The following is a 22,037-nucleotide window of genomic DNA, read 5'->3' on the forward strand; positions in this document are numbered from 1 at the left end:
TCCATGGTTCAATCTATATCTCTCTCTCTTTTTTTTCTTTTTTTTTTAATCAGATCACTATCCTTCGGGTGGGACTAATCCCATGGTCACACGCACCACCCCCTTGAAAAGTCCAACGTGCAATAGGTGTGCAGTAGGTTGAGTCAAGAGTCAACTGATCGACCTTGGACAGTGGAGCGCAAAGAATTCATACTTTTGTAGGGTTTAGATCACTAGACCTACCCTTCTTGATGGGCTATGTGCATATAATAGCTTGGTTTGTTATATGTAGACATAGGGTTTAAATACCAAGAAAATGACCAAGTCAATGGTTGATAACGTCAATGCAAAATGGCCGACAACAAATCCCACTTTCTCTCTCTCTCTCACGTAACCAATGATGACCTCACGTTGATTGATCGTTGCTGAGGGCAGCAAAACGAATCTCTTGTTCATGAAAAAAAAAAAAAAAAGCTTTAATCTTTTCCACGTGTCACTATTTCATTGATCATGGAGATAAAAGTAACCTACTCATTTTAGTATATAACTACACTTTGCTTCCTTCCTCAGAGATATCAGACAGACAATACAGAATACGGCTTGTAACGGCAACAGAGTAGAGAGTCATGGAAAAACTTCCTTCCACCCCTTTTACTCTTCTTATCTTAGTTGTCCTCCTATTGCTTAGTGTACTCCAAGCTCAGAGGCTGCCATTCATCGAAGGTAATAAAACAGTATACTTATCATAATTCTCTATGATTGGTAACCAATCAATCAGTAACTGATTTTGAGTTTAATTAGAGCCATTGGCTTCATCATACTTGACTCACCAAGTATTTGGGTCCACTAAAAGGTGGGCCAAACCACAATTCAAAAAATAGGACAACCTAAATGGCTGAGCCCACTCCACTCGATTATTCGATTGGAAAACAATTTGAGAATCCACCAAAGCAGGAGCAGATCTTCTGTGGTTCGATCTCCCTGCACTTCTCTAAAGTAAGAGTTGACGGTTGAGGGAGAGTCACATCATAAGTACATAAAATTATTCAGCAGTCCTAAAGTTTACTAAACATTGTGCCAAATATTTTTCAAAACACAGGTTAGAAGTTTTGGAATGAGCTGATTTTTTGCGAGGATGATCTCTATGATGAGGAGATCATCATCTCTAAAAATCAGCTCATTTTGATATTTATAACCCTAGTTTACAAATTGAAGAATCGTGGACCGTCCAATTTTTGTAAATCATTTTTTATGGGATTAAAAGTTTTGGAATAGACTGATTTTTTCTGGAGTGGTCTCCTCTTCATAGAGATCATCCTCACAAAAAATCAATTCATTCCAAAACTTTTAACCCATGTTTTGAAAAATGTTTGGCATAATGTTTGACAAACTTTAGAACTGCTGAACCATTCCCATATATATTAGAATTCAAAGACCGTCCATTTTCAAAGTCTCGTTAAACTTAAAAATTATCATTTTTCTAAAAAAAAAAAAAACTAGATCGGCCTACAACATGATGGTTACAAGATTTAGGTGTCAATTTCCATTATCTAACAGTCACTAAAGGGAGATCGTACAGCATCTTAACAAGAGTTAAGGGTTTTAATAACATGTGCTCTACATACACTTTGAAAATTTCATGTGTGGCACATATTAACAAAATCCATATTAAAATGTTATAGATTGGGTTCTGTATACTCTTAACTGCGATGATAATTAATATTTCTGTAATGTCGAAATTCTGGACAGTTAATGCTCTTAATGACTTCGCCTCACGTTTTCAAACGCAAGTGTCTCAATATTACGACTATTACGCCTGCAGTAACAATGACATCGTCTGTACCTGTAGTACAGAGACTTGCCACGTGACATATCTGTATGATCTCTCTCTCAACTTCTTCAACCAATAATATAATACCACGTGTTCTATTATGAGGATGTGGTTCTTAAGTTATTGATCACCCTTTTTTTTATGGGGGTCCGGCTAGCCTTACTAACTTAGCAAGATTTCAACTTTTACCAAGGGTCATTGAGTGCATCTTGTGGCATCCAAAAATATGATCTAATATCACACGGTTGTAGAGGACAAAATTCTACGAACATTAAAAAAATTAGTATTTTTCATTGTTGAATTTGGGAGTTCTATGAAAGTTCAATAGTCGTCCATTCTCAAAACCTTGGATCAAATCTTTTTTTTTTTTTTTTTTAATATGAGTTTCATGAAATCATCTAGAAGGTTATAGTGTTAAATTGCCAATGTAGTAGTAATCCATTTGAACTCAACAACTCCTAGTAAGAGTTAAACAAAGGAGGATTTTCAGATCAGGGCATTTAGGTCATTTTATTTTATCAATTTGAAAATATGGCTATTTCAAGTACTCATCAAAATCAGAGGGATATCACTACCTAAAGTATCCATCCCTTTATTTTGTTTATATTCGAAAAAAAAAAAAAAAAACAATTTAACGATAAAATACCTTTTCTACATGACATGCAACTTTCCTAACAATAATCCTCCATCTTTGTCAAAGAGAGTCCAAAACTTATTGCTTTACGAAAGAAAAATGAGAATGTTCGAAACTTGTAGCTTTGATCTGTGGAGGGAATTCACTCTCTTTTAATAAACATATTTTCTTTCGTTTCGGTCTACTTACAGCTAAGATTGAGTGAAAAAATAGTTTAATATTTTTTTTAAATTATAAGAATAATGATGAATGCATGCCGTCTTGGTGTGGTTGGGTACAAGGCTGACGTGGTAAGGGCACAGAACTGCACATCTTTTTCTTGTGTATCTTGATGAAAACAATATATGGTTTTGTGTCCTTGCCACATCAATCGTGTACCAAGACCACATGCATTCATCATGACTCTTTTTATAAAATGGAAATCATCAATAAATTGATTAAAAAATTGATAGATCCACTCAACTTGGTTAAAAGTTTGTGGGACTATTGAGATGGATTTGTTTTGTTGGAGGAATGCCGGCCACATTTTGGAAAATACTTTGAAATGGCTGACCTGTTTCAAAATTTTGGAGGAACCCTCCGCCGACATGGCATCTGGCCCCTCATGTTTTTGTGAATATTTGAGATACATCTATATTTTCAAATTGGTACACACCCTTGATACTACGGCCCTACTTGGTACACTACAAAACATTTGCATTTGCAATGCAAATGGTTTGTGAAGAATGATTTACTATTGCTTAGTATTCATTGGGAAATCTCTTACAAATCATTTTTTATGATTGGTTGATCTTTGCAATAAAAAATTTCATTGTGATTTTTCAAATGATTTGCAATACTTTTTATGTCGCAAATCATTTGCTCAAATTTCTTAATCAAGAATTTAATTGATTTTTGCAAAGTTTTTACAATGCAAATCTTGCATTGTGTAACCAACCACTAGTAAAATTGATTTTAGAAAATTATTTGTATTTGCAAATGATTTACAACAATCAAGTAGGGTATGCGTGACATTGAATTTGCTTGGATTTAAGTAGATTTGGCGGACCTTGAGTGAATTTACCTCTTTTTATTTCATGTAATGTTACCTTGGGCTTCTCTTATCAATTAAGGAAAAAATTATCAATATTCTCAAAACATTGATCTTTAACCTCTTAGATATGATGATAATGGTGATGATGAAAAAAAAATGATGATCTTGATGACTCGGATGGTGATGATGATCATGATGAGGGGATTGAGGCTGTTTTTCAGTAGCCTATAAAAGTGGACCGAGGTCAAATCAGTAGCTCATCATTTTAATTTTAAAAACATTAGGAGGCAACTCAAATATTCACAAAAGCATAGAGGGCGAGTTCAACGCGGACTCCACGCAATAATTCTCTTCAGGGTAAAGGCACGTAACCTAAAAAAAACAAGTGGTATTTTGTTTTAGTCCCTGAATTTTGTGTATATTTGATATACCTCTCCACATTTTTGAACTAATAACATATCTCTTGATCACAGTCTTCTTTGATAGACTGATGAAAGATGATTTACCCAACCTTCATTTTCTTTCTAAAATGGGTCATCAATCAATCTTAATACAATAATGGCAATGACAGTGGTGACAATGTAATGATTACAATGACTGTAACAATGATAGCATTGACATCAAATTTTTTATTTTTTATTTTTATCATTAGTTTATTTAAAATATTTATCAAAATATAAAGGAAACCTTAGGGATTTAACATCATTTTTCATTCATTTATATGAGATTTACTCAGCAGATCTATCTATTACATATTTATTAGAAAAACTCCGTTGGAGTTATGACAACTCCAAAGGAACCTTCTTTTATGAAATTTGTTACCCATCAAATCGCATTTTATCAAGTTTGTTACTGATAAAACCCTAGAGTAGGGATCCATGTCATAATATTTAAATTTATGTCGTTAATTTGTTACTTAATATACCATGGAGTGGATTATAATCATATCAATTTAAAGTAGATAAAATTTTAAAGTTATTGTCCAGCATTGTTGGATGATAAAATTATATTTTTATAGATCGATCTTTTCAAATGAGGGATAATCTTGTCATTCAAAATATAATGTGCATTGTTGGGCATGTTCCAGTAATAATGATAGTCATAAAAAATAATCAATTTATGATTTTATCTGAACTTTGAATATAAATTTAACACCTAAAAAGAAATGATTAATACAATGCTCTACAGTTTGAGTTACATTTTAATATCAATGGTGTGTCTTATAGTTAGCTTGACAATTTTTTTTTTCATTCTCACAAGCGATCAAAAGATTAACAAAATCATGTCTTTTGCTTTGACAGTTATTTTTCTAGTAAGAAGCTTAATGGTTCGATACCAGACACCTTGGGAAATCTATCATACCTTCTTCACTTGTAAATACTAGCTAAATGTTTTTCAATTTTGTGTGGTATTATTCTCTTTGATCAATTTTACTATTTCATATAAACATGGATTTTACTCTAATTTACAGGGATCTTCATAGTAACTACTTGTATGGCCCCATACCTGGCAGTGTCGCTACTCTAACATCCTTGGAGTATCTGTAAGTCTTTCTCAGTTTATATATATACGTAATAGTGAGAGTTATGTGCATTTCCACATGAGTTCCAAAATTAGTATTATTTAAAATTATGATTAATGTAAAATTCAATTCAAACAGATAGTTTAGATTTATTACGTGTTGTCTTGTGTTGTTTAATGTAATGCAAGGGCTTCTCCTTCTGATTATAATAATAGTAAGATACTGTAATGCAAAGGCATTTTTGTCAACAATTCAACTCATACAATAATATAATTGTCTTTACAACAAAATGTGCCATTCAATATAATAATGAAAAGCTACGTTTTGTAATTTTAAAATATTAATTATGTGGAGATATCAAGCTCCATCAAATTTAGCCCTTTTTCTGATATAGGAGTGCTTATTTGTTCAGACTTTTTAGTGCGTGCCACGTCAAGCATACAAGGATAGTTTCAGCATTTAGTTATTATGTCAATGGACCCAAAACGTGTGCCACGAGTCATTTTGTAGCCGAGAATGAGGGCATGAAATTCATATTCCAATTGTGTGTAAGGTAAAAGATGGTGTGAAAGCATGGTTTAAAAAAAATTATAAATCAAGTGATAAAGTCATTATAAATCTCCCATCCCATTTTCTAGCTAGGATGACTAGCCCAATATTTTGAAAATCTCGACAAAATTTATGAAAACTAGGCTGAGTCAATTGATTTTGTATCTAATACCATTGGAAACTTCATTTTTTTTTTTTTTTTCACATTTTATCTACAAAGAAATTGTGCCTCATCCATAAATGAGAGGTATGATCATCTTTTAAAATTGATTTATCTGACTATATCAACAAAAGATTATGTATAAAATTTAAAAATGAGTTTAATAGTTAAATAGAAATGACTAATAATAATGCTTGTAAGGTTGAATCACATTCCAATCTCAATGGAGCATATTCTATTGAGTTTTAACATTTTTTATTCTCACAAGTGACCAGATATGGACTAACGATCGTCTTGTCTTTGGCTTTGACAATGACCTCTCTAATTACAAGCTCGGTGATTCGATGCTTGACACTTGGGAGATTTATCACAGCTAGAGTGGCAATCTTAACGCAACCCGTGAATATGCGGTTGCTAATGGGCTGGATAATACCCGCCTACCCGACTCATCTAACCCGAATTAATTGGATATGACCAATGTTTTTCTACCCGATTAAGAATTCGGGTAATATTATCCGATACCCCATTTATCCAAAAGTTTTGTATGGTTGGGTATGAATATACCTCATATCCTAACTGAATATCCGTTTATCTGAGGGAAAAATTATAATTTTACATTTTATACGTAAATAATTACAATTTTTACTATATAATTTTTTTCATTCAAGTTAAAAAAAAAAAAAAAATTTCAAGATGGAGGGTAAAATTTTGGGTGACCAAGAGTTAGGTATGGTTATCCTCCTAAAACTTAGGTAAAATTTCAGATTTGGGTATTACCCTAAAATTTAGGTAAAAAATAGGGTATTGTTGTGTGTATTTCAATTCAGGTATGGAATTGATAGAGGCCTTACTCGACCCATTGCCCATCCTACGTGAACATGACTCAAAAATGACACGAAATTAATGGGTTTGAGTCAAAATAGTGCAACCCATCTAACACGATTATTAAATGGGTTGGGTCCGGGTTAGGGGCGTTAACCCACTAATAATTATTTTAAAAAAAATTAAATTACCCATTTTTGGTCGTAAAACTTAGTTTATGTTTTATGATAATTTATGTTGGTAAATATTGATGTATGGTTGTGCGACATTATTTTTAGTAATGGTAGTTTAATTTTTGAGTGGAAATGAAACTTATTTTTTTCAATAAAAATTAGAATTTTATTAAACAGATTGGATCAATCCATGTATGACTATTTATAAATGAGTTGGGTTTGTAAATGGGTTGACTTTGGTGATGATATCATAGACTTGGGTTCAAATCCTCTAGCATCGAGTTACTGAACTCATTAAAAACAAGTTTATTGATCCCAAAAAAATAAAATAAGGGTTGGGTTTAGATTTAAGTTTTTGACGTATGCAGTACCATACTCTTTGATTATATATATAATTGATTATTTGTACATGTAGAAAACAGCTTGGTTAGAAATCTGATGTATTTTAAACCCTACAAGAAAGGGTTTTTACATGCTTGATCCTGATTTTTAATTTATATTTCATAAAATCGTGGCTTTACCCTAATTTACAGGGATCTTTCCTATAACTTCTTGTCTCAGACTATACCTGACAGTTTGGGTAGCCTCAGCAACTTGACATATATGTAAGTCCTTCTCAGCTTATATACACTCGTGGGTGGCACATCTGTTTGCAAATGCGTTACAAAAATTTGTATTATTGAAGATTAATATTGTCTTTATAATTAATTTAAATACTTATTTTAGAAATTTCAAAGAAATAGTCTAACTGTGTTGTTTAATGTAATGCAAAAAACTTTTGAGATTTGCAAAATCATATGGGTTTTACATAAACCATACTCACTCTTTTTACAATAGGGATAATGATATAATGTAATACAATTATATATGTATATATATATGGGATGGATCATGGGACGTATAAAAATATATGAAAAAACAATGTAATAAAAATAATTTTTCAAAATATGAGTTAGAAGCTTCGAATTGAGCTGATTTTTTGTGAAGATGGTCTCTATGATGAGAAGCACCTATAAAAAAATCAGTCCAATCTGAAACTTCTAACCCTATCAAAAGTGATTTAAAATGCGGACTGTTGATTTTTTACCAATAATTTGTAAATCACTTTTGATGGACTTAAAAATTTTAGAATGAACTAATTTTTTTGTAAGGATAATCATAAAGACCATTCTCACAAAAAAATCAACTCAATCTGAAACTTCTAATTCATATTTTGAAAAACCATTGTTTTTACATATGTCCTATGATCCGCCCCTCTTATATATATATATATAGGGTAGCGTTCAATGGCTAACTTTTTGGCAAAATATTTTTCAAAACATGAGTTAGAAGTTTTGGAATGGGCTGATTTTTGATGAGGAAGTTTGCCATTGAACGTGACCCATATATATATATATATATATATATATATATATATGGGAAATGTTCAACAACAAACATTTTGGCAAAATATTTTTCAAAACATAGGTTAGAGGTTTTGGAATTGGATGATTTTTGGAGAAGATGATCTCTACAGTGAGGAGATCATCATCACCAAAAATCAGCCCATTCCAAAACTTCTAATCCCATAAAAAATGGTTTACAAAAAATAGACGATCCACGATTTTTCAACTTGTAAATTGGGGCTAGAAGTTTTGGAATGAGCTGATTTTTGGTGAGGATGATCTCCTCACTGTAGATATCATCCTCACCAAAAATCAGCCCATTCCAAAACCTCTAACCCATGTTTTGAAAAATGTTTTGCCAAAATGTTTGTTGCTGAATGGGACCCCATATATATATATGGGTCCTGTTCGGCACCCTAAGTTTTACCACACACTTTAACAAATGCGTTTTGTCCTACATGGGTTAGAAGTTTCGGAATGGGCTGATTTTTGGTGAGGATGATCTCTATGATTAGAAGATCATCCTCCCCAAAAATCAGCCCATTCCGAAATGTTTAGCCCCATGTTTACAAGTTGAAAAATCGTGGATCGTCCATTTTTTGTAAACCATTTTTGATGGGGTTAGAAGTTTTGGAATGAGCTCATTTTTGGTGAGGATGATCTCCTCACCTTAGAGATCATCCTCACCAAAAATCAGCCCATTCCGAAACTTCTAACCCATGTAGAACAAAACGCGTTTGTTAAAGTGTGTGGTAAAACTTACGGTGCCGAACGGGACCCTATATATATAGGGTAGCGTTCAATGGCTAACTTTTTAGCAAACTTTTTGGCAAAACATTTTTCAAACACATGAGTTAGAAGTTTTGGAATGGGCTAATTTTTGGTGAGGATGATCTCTACAGTGAGGAGATCATCATCACCAAAAATCAGCCCATTCCAAAACTTCTAACCCCATCAAAAACAGTTTACAAAAAATTGACGGTCCACGATTTTTCAACTTATAAACATGGGTTAGAAGTTTTGGAATGGGCTGATTTTTGGTGAGGATGATCTCCTCACCGTAGAGATCATCCTCACCAAAAATCAGCCCATTCCAAAACTTCTAACTCATGTTTTGAAAAATGTTTTGCCAAAAAGTTAGCCATTGAATGCTAACCCTATATATATATATATATCTATATAGGGATGGTTTAATGGACAAAAATTGTGAGAAAATCTATGACAATGATTTTTTGTCAATTACTTTTGATGTGGTTAGAAGTTTCAAAATAGACTGGTTTTTGATGAGTTGATACCCCTCACCAAAAATTAGTTCATTCCAAAATTTCTAACCCCAATTTACAAGTTGAAGAATTGTGGACCATCAATTATTTTGTAAACCATTTTTTATGGGGTTGGAAGCTTCAGAATGAACTGATTTTTGGTGAGGATGATCTCCATGGTGAGTAGATCATCCTCATAAAAAAAATTAGCCTATTTTGAAACTTCTAACTTGTATAAGACAAAAATCATTGTCATAAATTTTGTCATGATTATTGTCTCATGAACTATACCCTATATATATGGTGACATTCGGAAGTCCTAAAAAAAGTCAAATATTTTTTCAATGTATAGGTTAGAAGTTTCAGAATGGGTCGATTGTTTGTGAGGATGATATCTATGATGAGGAAATCGTCCTCACAAAAAAACAACACATTCTGAAACTTCTAACACCATCAAAAGTGATTTACAAAAATTGAATGGTCCATGATACTTCAACTTATAAACTAGGGTTAGAAGTTTCGGAATGAGCTGATTTTTTGTGCGGATGATCTATTCACCATAGAGATCATCCTCACAAAAAATCATCACATTTTGAAACTTCTATCCCCTATTTTGAAAAATGCTTAGTACAGTGTTTAACTCTCTTTAGGTCATATATATGGGAAATGTTCAGCAACAAACATTTTGGCAAAACATTTTTTAAAACATGGGTTAGAGGTTTTGGAATGGGCTGATTTTTGGTGAGGATGATCTCTACGGTGAGGAGATCATCATCACCAAAAATCAGCCCATTCCAAGACTTCTAAGCCCATCAAAAATGGTTTACAAAAAATGGACGGTCCACGATTTCTCAACTTGTAAACATGGGGCTAGAAGTTCTGGAATGGGCTGATTTTTGGTGAGGATACCGTAGAGATCATCCTCACCAAAAATCAGCCCATTCCAAAACCTCTAACCCATGTTTTGAAAAATGTTTTGCCAAAATGTTTGTTGTTGAATGGGACCCTATATATATATGGAGATGTTCAACACCCTAAGCTTTACCCTACACTTTAACAAACGTGTTTTGTCCTACATGGTGAGGATGATCTCTATGATTAGAAGATCATCCTCACCAAAAATCAGCCCATTCCGAAATTTTTAGTCCCATGTTTACAAGTTGAAAAATCGTGGATCGTCCTTTTTTTGTAAACCAATTTTGATGGCGTTAGAAGTTTTGGAATGAGCTGATTTTTGGTGAGGATGATCTCCTCACCATAGAGATCCTCCTCACCAAAAATCAGCCCATTCCAAAACTTCTAACCCATATAGGACAAAACACGTTTGTTAAAATGTAGGGTAAAGCTTAGGGTGGGGAACGAGACCCATATATATATATATAAATTGAGTTAAATGATTTATCTCGTTCGAGATAAGGTGACTCATCTGAGACAACTTACTCTCGTCTATGAACAAAACAAGACGTCAAACCAAGATTTGAAATCATTTTTTGGAAACAATGGAATGAAGGGTATAGTCATTTGTTAACCATTCCATTCTAATTGAAATTTATTTATAATCAATGAATTCGGTGATAAAGCAGTACCAGTGATTTTGCCTTATCAACGATCTCATTAATAATTTATCAATGAATTCATTGGTTATAAAAGTGTCGAATTCATTGTAAAAGCATGTTTTGAGAATTAAAAGGAACAGTGTACCGAAACTGGAATTTGAAGGTACGTTGCCCACGTTTTTTTTTTTTTTTTTTTTTTTTGTTGAAAAATCCCTAATTTAAAGAGGATTATTATGTTGTAAGTAGAAGTTGGTGTGGCAATACAATTTCTTTAAATGAAACCCCTCTTTTCCCGCCACAGGGAATTGCGTTACAACTACCTTGAAGGTTCCATACCATCAACATTTGGGAAATTGAAGCTTCTCCAAACACTGTAAGTAGCGTCTCCTTCCAATGCTAATCTGCACCATTTGCGAATATTTTCCTAATTGCGCCTACTCAGCAAATATTTGGTTTCATTTGCAGGAGCCTCGCTTTAAATCGGTTAAACGGATCAATCCCAGATAAATTGGGAGACATGTCCTCTCTCACAGATTTGTAACCATCTGTTCAACACTTGAAAAAACGCCTCATTAATTCTCTAATTTTGTTTGAAACTCACAAATTGTCATTTTTTTTTTAAATCCTAAGTGATGTTGCGGAGAACCAACTTGGAGGAAATCTTCCATCAGCACTCGGAAACCTAAAGAATCTTACAATAGTGTAAGAAATATTTTTTTTTCCTTCAAAATTCTAGTAATTTTAATCGATTGGTTTTATTTTATATGATTTTTCTTATATACGAGATTGTAGGTATCTTTCGGATAACAATTTTATTGGAGAATTGCCGCCGAGTTTCAAAAATCTTACAAATCTGGAAACCTTGTAAGTCTTTGATCTTTTGCTTCTAGAATGTAGTTAGCTTGCCAAGATAATTTGATTCAGTTGTTGAAATGAGTTTGATTTGATAATTGCAGTGCTGCAAATGGAAACAATTTGAATGGTTCGTTACCTCCTTTCATCGGAAAGTGGACACAACTTAGATATCTGTAAGCTTCTATTTGGACATAATTTGGACCTTTTTAGTTTAAAATCAAGGATGATTTACCAAAATTGTGAAATTCCCGTTGTAATGAACTATTTACTTTAATTCTGCCATTATTGATCAACATTTTATTTGGTTGTCAGTAATCAATGCACTTTGTAAATCTACAATCCATCCAAAATGAGTTGTTTTGATAAGGATGTTTTATGGAATCATATAAAAGTTTTGGTCAAATTATGTAACCAGATACGATTTTGAAATATTTATGTAGCTCGAAAATTTTTACCTTCTATTTAAAATTAAATAAAAATAAATAAATAAATAAATAATTGTAGTGAATTTACCTTTATTTTTATTTTTATTTTTAAATTTGCATAACTGATATTTTAAAATCAAAGGGGGTATAAAGGTAAATTCACCACAAATTTTTACGTAGATAGTAAAATTTGTCTTAGTATGTAAATATCTCAAAAGCCTATATATTTAGGTAACTTGACCAAAATATTTTTACGTATGTTTCTGTAATATGTATTTTCACCCCAAGGTAAAATAGCTTAGAGTTATGTATTCTCATTGGTGTCACACATACTGAAAAAAATACCAACGTGGACCAATGAGAATTTGGGGTGAATTCGTTAAATGCTAGTCTTATAGAATATTATACAAGTGAAAATGCTTTAGAAAGGATGATTAGATTGTGTGTTACACTTGGCTTGTTACAGGTCATTCACTGGAAATCATTTTGAAGGGCCCTTGCCGTCAGAAATTTCTAAATTGAAACAACTGCGAAAACTGTAAGTGCTGTTGTGTTTGATGCTGTGATTTTTGCATGGCATAGAAACTCCTTTTTCATTATTATATCACTAATCGATTTTGAAATGTACCAGGTTCGTTAGTGACTTAAACGGCAACAAGAATTTCTCTTTGTCACTATTGTCAGGATTATCAAACTTGACATTATTGTGAGATTTCCAACTCATCATGAAATTATTCTATTTATCATGGGCATTCCATTTAAATAAATAATAAATAAATAAATAAAAATACTTATTACCGGGCATGGGTCTAATTCCTCCACAAAAATTTCTTATTGGATACATTCCAATTTATCAAATATCTTTTCTTTCTCCCAGTAATGATGTGTGCTCTGTTTAATTATATAAGTCTATAGTATAGACCAATTTATGGTTATCTTACCTTGCATACTTTTTTGAACTAAATATATATTTGATAACATATCTCTTTGCATATCAAAGCAATATTACAATTTGATGGGGATTAGTGTGTCCAACACGTAATGTTGGTGTTTCATAGTGACTCAGGTTATGTGTGTTCAAGTTTTAGAAGCATCACATATTTCATTAATGCACTTACCAATTCTCTCACTTGCCAACTGTTGCTGCAGAATATTGAGGAAGTGCTCAGTAACTGGTGCAATCCCTGAAGAAATTGGCACAGAATTATTATACTATCTGTAAGTCCTCTCCACTAAAATACTCATTTTTATGCTTTCTTATGTGAATTTTCTGTTCCTTAATTCAATCTCTTAGCTGTTAGGGTATTTTGATACTTCAGATTCATTGGCACCACTCTAGATGAAAGATTTAATCTATATATGATCAGTAAAAAGATTGCTCTTTTGGAAATGGGGAACTCAATTGTCTTCTGACACCAATAAGACTTTGATTTTACATTTAACAAGATTACTGATTGACGTAGATCAGTTCAGTTACCTTGTTAAGATTTAGTTATCGAAAGTCCACAGCTATAATAAGATCATGAAGATTGTCACAAGGAATTGGAGGGCCAATATCCTTAGTTTCTCTCAGGATTTTTTTTTAATGGTCTGTTGAATGAAGTTTTCTGAATTTTGGAGTATTGCATGTGAGTGCCTTTTTTTTTTTTTTGAAAATGTGTTTACAATGGATAAATGTTGTTCATGGATAGTCTCATAAGGAGTCAAAAGGGTCCCACCTCCACAATGCAACTTGTGGCACCTTGGGATACGATTGTATCTCATTCTAGTCTCACTGACAGACATTGACCCAGTCGATGAATTCCAACTAGACTCCCATCCCACTTCTCATGAAACTTCTAGTCATAGTCCGAAAAATAAACCTTTATCCTGAGTATCATCTGAGACTCCCTGACCGGAGTGACAATAGTGTGCTTCCCCAGAGAAGCCTACTTTGATGACGAAGGGACCTCTTTGCCAACAATTGCAATGGCTAATCTCACGCATTGGGATTACAAACAGAGCACAAAACTCGAGGATGTGAGACAACCTGTCAGTAAGTTATGATTCCTTCAGGTTGAAATTAATTAAAATGAGGGAGGCCAACACACTAAAATGAGGTAGTATTAAATGCAAAGGAAGATTGGACTCCCTTGTGAACTCTGTTAATCTATTGAATTGTAGATTGACTTGATTTTCGAAGTGAAATCACTGATACACCAGAGGAGATTAAACTTCAGAGGATTGAGGATTTGGGAACCTAACTAGGGTCTGCTTGATTGGTGGGAGTTGTTTTTCAAGGGAATAAGAAATCCTTAGGACAATTACGTGATCTTTTATAATGGTTTTTTACTGGATGCTTGGTATCTTCTCTTGCAGTGACTTGAGCTTTAACGATTTGACAGGAGAAATCCCAAAAAGACTTGAGAATGTAACTTTCTTGTAAGTGGCTATGGGAAAAGGTCACGTAATTGTAATTAATCATTACTTGTCATATGTTGAGTCAGTTAAAACTGATAAAAGAGGAGTGTTTTCTGTTCAGGTACCTCACAAGAAATAATTTGAGTGGACGAATCCCTGAGCGGGTCTCAAGTTCAGATGCAAACTATCTGTATGTAATTTTTATTTTTATTTTCGATATTTTAATTTCTCTCTAGCTTTGTGGATAGCATTCTCATTATATGTTATTTAGGAGTGTTTGTAGCATTTTGATAAGGTTGACAAGTTGGACTTACTATAGATTGCCTCTAGTTAATTCATGTTATCCACAGATTAGTTTGGAGTTTTTATTACTAAAATTTATTTATTTTTAGTAGATTGGAGATTTTATTTCCTTTGACAAGTAACCATTATATAGTCATTGTTAATGAGTACAAAAGTTAGGGAAGAAAGTTCCTATGTATAATGAGTATCTATGTACACTTGTTGTTCCAAGAAAATCTGCTACTCTGTTGTCTTCTCTTTGAGAAGCTCTTTCTTGTGTTGGCTCAAAATAAGTTGCGACCAAGGAGATGTATGCATTTCACTCTAGTCACACGAACTCACTGATATACCTATTTTTACAAATGTACTGTTGAATGCCAATGGATCTACACCAGTAAGTATCTTCTTGATGGCATGGTCAAACATTTAAAAGCTCGATTAGTGGTGAAATGGCATACTTAGTTTTATAGAGTTGATTATTCCAAGATGTGTTTTTCTATTTCCTAGTTTAATCTATTTGACTTATTGTATCCTTTGGTATTAATCTTTCTTGGCTTCCTTACCAACTATATGCGAAGAATGTATTTTTTCATGGTGACTTGCATGAGAGAAATTTGTATTGACCAATCTCCAGTGATTGCATGCTACGTGGCAATAGTTGGTGGGTTACTCCATACCTTCTCTTTAATAGCTGATTTTTAAAAATTCAACTTCTCTTCCACATCAACTCTGGTGTGTTGTTGATTTCACGTGTTTTTGTGCTATTATTAGATCTTAATATGCAATTTCTGCATAGAAGGAATATAGAGTTTACGGTGATTTTGTAAAGTTACCCTTTTACAGGTGATACTTTTATAAAGAAATATTCCTATTTTCTTCTTCATTATTTTATTAAGTTCTTATCTTGCAGGGATTTTTCATACAATAATTTCACAACTGTACCTTCACAGCTGACTGACGAGCCATACGTGTGAGAAAAATGCATCAAGCAATGTTCTTTTGTGCTTTGTAATTTCTTTTTTATTATGAAATTTTCATATATGAATTCTCCTTTATATTCTTCAGGAACTCCTTTGCATGCTGCGGTCACAGTGAATCTTATAGGTAAGCTGTAAGTCTTTTTTTGTTGTATTTTTTATGTTTCATTTTGATTAGTTGAAAAGGGTTCTTACTCGTTTTGAAGCTATATAAGTTCAATGCTTTTAATATATGTACTTCTCTTTGTAGATCTCCATTGCAAATCATGAATGAGCAGTGCCCTGGTAAAATGTCAAAGTGTAAGTTTATTGTTCTAGAATCCATGCCTCAAAGATTATTTTTACATTCAGCCAAGTTTTCTGTTAAAAATGACATTACCAAAGCAAAATTGCTGTCACAGTATTATTTGGAAGCACAATGCTGTTTGCATTACATTAATTGTGTAGTCCTAACTGAATCTCCTTTCTTATGAAGACCTATGTGAGACTGCCATAGGTTTATAGCCATGTACTACTTCAAATGGACCCATGCCTGTGGTCATATTATTGGAGCTATTATATGCAAACTCATCTATGAACAGTAATGATTCACATGATCTAACATGCTCTCCTATTAGACACCTCAATAAATTTCCTAGTGATATTGACAATCTCAGTTTGACCATCCGTCTGTGGGTGGTACACAGATGAATATTGGAGCCTAGTGCCCATCATGAGCCACAGTGTCTTCCAAAAATAACTCATGAACCAAACATCCCGGTCAGACACTATGGTCCTTGGTAACCCATGTAAAGGAACTACTTCTTCAATGAAAATCTTTGCTATGTTAGATGAATCGAAGCCTTAGAACAAGCAATGAAGTGAACCATCTTCGAGAAACGATCCACTACCACAAATATGTATTCGTGCTTCTAAATAGTCTTTGGGAGGCCGAGCACAAAATCCATGTTGATGTCTTGCCACGTGGAACGTAGCACTGGCGAAGGGGTATACAAACCCGTATTTTGCTTCTTTTGTTTTTCCAGCTGACATGTTCTACATTGCCCTATAATCTTAGCTACAGCTTGCTTGAGACTTGGTCAATAAACACGATCCTCAATGAGGGCCATATTCTTGTCTTGGCCAGAATGATCGGCTGCTCCACCAGCGTGGAGTTCTCAAAAGAGAAATTATCTTTGGATTAAGAGTGACAAGATGTTTTGGAGAGTCAATGCAGAAAAATTGGTAGTGGAATCTGAGGTTCAAAAGGCCATTTAATGAAAAATAGATCTCACTAGAAAACCTAGCCAGGGACCAAAAATGAGTAAAAACTTTATATGAAATTTATTGACTGACATAGGAAATACATTCTTGAGAGAATAGGTGATTACTACAATGTTTTCGTTACCATGACTAGGGCCTCCCAAGTTAAAACATAATTGTCCAATCTTCAACTAAGCCAACTAAAATAAGGCTAATAAACTTGAGTGAGTTTGTAGGCTCCAAATTCAAATGAATGGACCTTTCAAATGACATTTAAAATCTAATTGTTTCCAAATAACATCAACACTCTAAACAATCCCCAGCATGCATCAGCCGAGCTAGGGAATATTTTGGGCTCGTTTTCTTTAAGGGTTCATTGTCGTTCATACTAATAATTTAGTCACAAATAAGCCAGTGACAAGCATGTTTCTTGCAGATTCTTCCTTGTATATCAATTGTGGTGGAGAGGGTGCAACCATCGAAGGGAAGTACTATGAACAAGATAATAGCACGTTACCTTTCTACATAAGTGACAATAAAAATTGGGCTTACAGTATTTCAGGAGACTTCATTACAAAATCTGCCAGTCCACAGGACTACATAAGGAACACGTCATGCAAAGATGTTTTGCCTGATGTATCTTTATATACAACCGCACGCTGTTCTCCTCTCTCACTCTATTACCATGGCCTTTGTTTACATAATGGCAATTACACAGTGAAACTTCACTTTGCTGAAATAGTATTCACAGGTCACGATGACTATAGCATGCTGGGGACCCGTGTATTTGATGTATATATTCAGGTAATAGGATCTACTTATAATTGAAAAACGGCACAATACTCTTGTTCTAGTGCCTTTATCATTAAAAGTTCTCATTGCAGGGTATCAGAGTACTGACGGATTTCAATATCAAAGAAGAAGCAATTGCAAAGGGGGAAAATGTATTGATTATGGATTTCAACACTATTGTCACAGACCGTCATCTAGAGATCCACTTCTATTGGGCTGGCAAAGGGTCCATATACGTCCCACCTTACATTTATGGACCTCTTATATCAGCTATTTCTATAACTTCTGGTAGAAGATAGTCTCTCTCTGACATTTTTTTATTGTCTGCTACGTAAATATTTGATCTCTTACTTTCCCTTTTCCTTTCATTCAGAAGCTAAACATGGCACAAAGTTATCTCCTGCAATTATAGCTGCAATCGCAATATCTGCAATCGTCATACCTCTTGTGATTTTGGCTATCATTTGGGAAATGGGCTGGCTGAGAAGTAAACAATATGGTGGGAACTTTTTGCACTTACTGATATGGCTACCCAACATTCCCACTATGCACTTAATGATAATTTTTGTTTATTTAACACATTTCCCTTGAAACAGAACTCCAGGGTTCAGAGCTTATAAAAAAATCTATTACCTTTCAACAACTTGCAAATGCTACTCAAAATTTCAGCCCTGCCAATGTGATTGGCAAAGGAGGTTCAGCAACAGTATACAAGGCATTCTTTCTTTTATGGAAGCTTACATCTTTTTAGCCTTTTTTTTGTTCATTTGTTTCAGATATTAGCCAAATGCATCGTTTCCCATGAATGCAGGCTGAATTGAAAGATGGGCTCGTACTGGCAGTGAAGAAACTTTATCAAAAGTCAATGCAAGGATCTCTTGAATTTTTGAGTGAAGTAACTGTCCTTACTTCCTTGAAACACGAAAATCTTGTCCAACTTTGGGGCTGGTGTTTAGGCGATGACCAACTCTTGCTAATTTATGAGTACATGGAAAACAATTCCCTCGCCCATGCTTTATTTGGTAATCTATAACAACCTCTCATGGATTGTTTAGGTGCCCCATGGTTTTTCCCCCATAAAACGTGATGAGTGGAGATTTGGTGATCAACAGATACAGGATCCAACTTGGTACGTGATTGGCAAACAAGGTATAAGATTTGCCTTGGAATAGCAAAGGGCTTAGCTTACCTCCATGGAGAATCAGAACGGAAGATTGTTCATAGGGATATCAAGGCCAGCAATGTTTTGCTTGACAGAAACCTCAATGCTAAGATATCTGATTTCGGATTGGCTAGGGCATATGACATGGAACACATACAAATGACCAAACTTGGCGGAACACAGTAAGTAAACAAATCCTCTTTTTACCACATCAATTTTACATTCGAGCATATCACTTTCATTGTGAAAAATGTAGTCTTACTACTAGCACTTCCCAATTTGGATGCAAGAGTTGTGATTCATGAATACTTCTAATATGGTTTGGTTGTTTCTAGGTTATTAGATATTTCCCCAATCTATTTTATATTGTAATTTTTGTTTTCTCTTGTAGTGGATACATGGCACCTGAGTATGCAATGCGGGGTATATTAACAGAAAAAATAGATGTTTACAGCTTTGGAGTTGTCACCCTAGAAATTGTTAGCGGGAAGAGTAATGCAGTTGAGCATCCAAATGAGGAGACGGAATTCCTTTTGGACAAGGTATTATATTATTAGCAACAAAATATGTTACCATGCTTCGGGATTTGTTAAGTTAATGCAAATGAGTTTCGCTCCCCCTCTACCTAATATATATATTTTCTTATCATGGGTATCCTCACCCTTTGGGTGAGATTAATCCCATGGCCACGCACACCGCCCCTTCGGAAAGTCCTACATGCAATTGGTTGAGTTGATGGTCAACCGGACCCTGGAGGGTGACCCCAAGGAATTCATTACTTCGTGGGGTTTCGAACACTTGACCTACCCTTCTTGAGGAGCTTATCAAGGCTTGGCTTGCCACTTGGCCAACCCCTTGCGGTAACTCTGCCTGATATGAAAACAGCACATCTCACTATATTATTGTAGATATATGAACCACTAATCGGATTATGTTATGGTGTGAGACTACAGGCCTACGTTTTGCGCAAGGAGGGGAAGCTTTTGAATTTGGTCGATGGAGCTGTTGTAGATGGACCGGGCTATTCAAAGGATCAAGCAAGCATGATGTTGGAATTAGCAATGATGTGCACCGATCAGTCCCCTACGCTCAGACCTACAATGTCTGAAGTGGTGACCATTCTTGAAGGCAAAAAAACTATAGTGGAGGTTTCTGCCGCTAAACAATCCATCTCAACCAATCCCCATGATAATCCTTCTCTCTCTACTGGAAAGCCCAGCACTTCCAAGGGTGGAGTTGTTGCATAGAGTGGGATGGAACTTAAGCTATTCCCTACTGATTTGGTTATATATGCACTTGGTGAATCAGCTAGTTGTGCTTGTATTTGTTTTGTGCTTTGATATCAGTTTGTTGTATCTGGTATTGGTAATGTAAGAATATATGGTACCTAAGCAGTTGTTTGTTAAATTGAACAAATAAGTATTCAAAGACTATAATTGTTGAAATTGTATAAGCATTGAATTTAAGTGCTGAGAATGTTGTCTGTCTACCTGTTTGAATAGTGTTGAACTGATTCAAATTAACTGCTAATTCAATCACACATAATGAAAAGAGCATAAATATAAAAGATAATATGTTTTGATATTCTAAATTACTTACATTATTCATTGTACTCAAATTTTAAATTACAAGATCATAACTTTCTCATTCAATTTTAAATCTGTTCATACAACACACACAATCTTCTCCGTCGTAGTAGCAATTGGAGCAACCCACTATCTTATTTCAAAGATGAAAGAACTTAATTTTTGGTGAATAATTTTCGATGGAAATGAATGATGGGTAATTATAAAAGCACCCCGCGAATTAATAAGGGCAACCCAATTATTTTTGTCTTATATAAGTTAAAATTTTTGGAATGAGCCGATTTTTGGTGTGGATGATCTAGTATCGTGGGAGTTGCTCCGTTCTTCCATTTTATTTTGAAATCCTTCTTTAATGAGTCTATATCCTCTTATTATTTTTTCTTTGCTTCCCTACCATCTTTTTTGTTAGTCAGGATCTAGAACGGTGTTATGTTCCTATTGCCCGTTTAGACTAAACACATTGGCTGCGTGCCATATAGAAAACGACTTCATTAGGTGACCAATGTGTTTTAAACTCCAACCCAAACGTGCCATAGATAAAGTTCCTATTCAATAGTAATGGGATACCTTACCCGATCCCAATTATTATTATTATTATTATTATTATTATTATTATTATTATTATTTTAGGATTATATGTTACATTATAAAGACCCACCATGCATCAATGAAGATGCCTTTAGGCTAACTTTCCATCACAGCCCTACTCAGGAAGGCCATGAATAGGTCCCTTGATTCTGTAACCATTTTGTGATAGTTGGTAGATCAAGAAATCTCAAGTTCTACAATACTTTTCTTGCATGAGTTTTGCACCCCAAATACACATTCGGTGTTTTTTAGTAGAAGACATGGGGTCAAGAGAGCAATAAAAAAGAAATAATAATAATAATAAGAGGGGAAAAAAAAAAAGACAAGAGGAAAGAGAGAGACAACTAGGAATAAATACTTGTTCTTGTCCCACTTCATTATCTCACTATACTTTAAGAAATCCTAAATTTACAATACTAAATTTGAATTGCAATCATGGTTTTATAAATAGCCCAAGACCAACTCAGTATCGTTCATGAACAAGATGAGACGTCAAAACTGAGATTTTATTTATTCTTCTTCAATTCTTTTTCTGCATTTTTTTTCCCTTTTTCTAGTTTACATTTTTGTAAATGACTTTAAAAAATTGCTTGACATCAAAATGAGGGGCAAAATCAAGTTATAAAACCATGATGTTTATTTGAATAAACTAGACTCACAAGCCTAATGGGAACAAGTTCAATGACACCATACATACAAATACGAAAGCAAGGTATTTATTAATATTAATAGTGGCAAAATATACAGATGAAAGGTATTTATGCAATTTTTTGTATAAAATTTTATCTAAAATCTTGGCCTCTAGATTAGGAGAGATTCTTC

At 34.0% G+C, this 22,037-nt stretch overlaps 1 protein-coding gene across 1 annotated transcript; it reads left to right on the plus strand.

Annotated features, from left to right (window-relative positions):
* The first annotated feature begins 556 nt into the window (after positions 1-556).
* Positions 557-20,557, plus strand: LOC147392069 (putative LRR receptor-like serine/threonine-protein kinase At1g53440). The gene is made up of 26 exons (XM_086460081.1): positions 557-702; positions 1,729-1,855; positions 4,779-4,850; positions 4,949-5,020; positions 7,237-7,308; positions 11,208-11,279; positions 11,372-11,443; positions 11,537-11,608; positions 11,699-11,770; positions 11,863-11,934; positions 12,653-12,724; positions 12,818-12,892; positions 13,336-13,404; positions 14,545-14,607; positions 14,708-14,776; positions 15,779-15,838; positions 15,934-15,972; positions 16,096-16,145; positions 17,524-17,891; positions 17,972-18,167; positions 18,253-18,378; positions 18,476-18,594; positions 18,691-18,901; positions 18,992-19,223; positions 19,433-19,583; positions 19,995-20,557. The coding sequence occupies exons 1-26, from the start codon at positions 606-608 to the stop codon at positions 20,286-20,288; spliced, it is 2,994 nt and encodes a 997-aa protein (XP_086316207.1). The 5' UTR covers positions 557-605; the 3' UTR covers positions 20,289-20,557.
* The last annotated feature ends 1,480 nt before the right edge of the window (positions 20,558-22,037 follow it).

The sequence above is a fragment of the Akebia trifoliata genome, chromosome 11, assembly GCF_017979445.1.
Source record: "Akebia trifoliata isolate Shusen 1 chromosome 11, ASM1797944v1, whole genome shotgun sequence".
Taxonomy (NCBI): Eukaryota; Viridiplantae; Streptophyta; class Magnoliopsida; order Ranunculales; family Lardizabalaceae; genus Akebia; species Akebia trifoliata.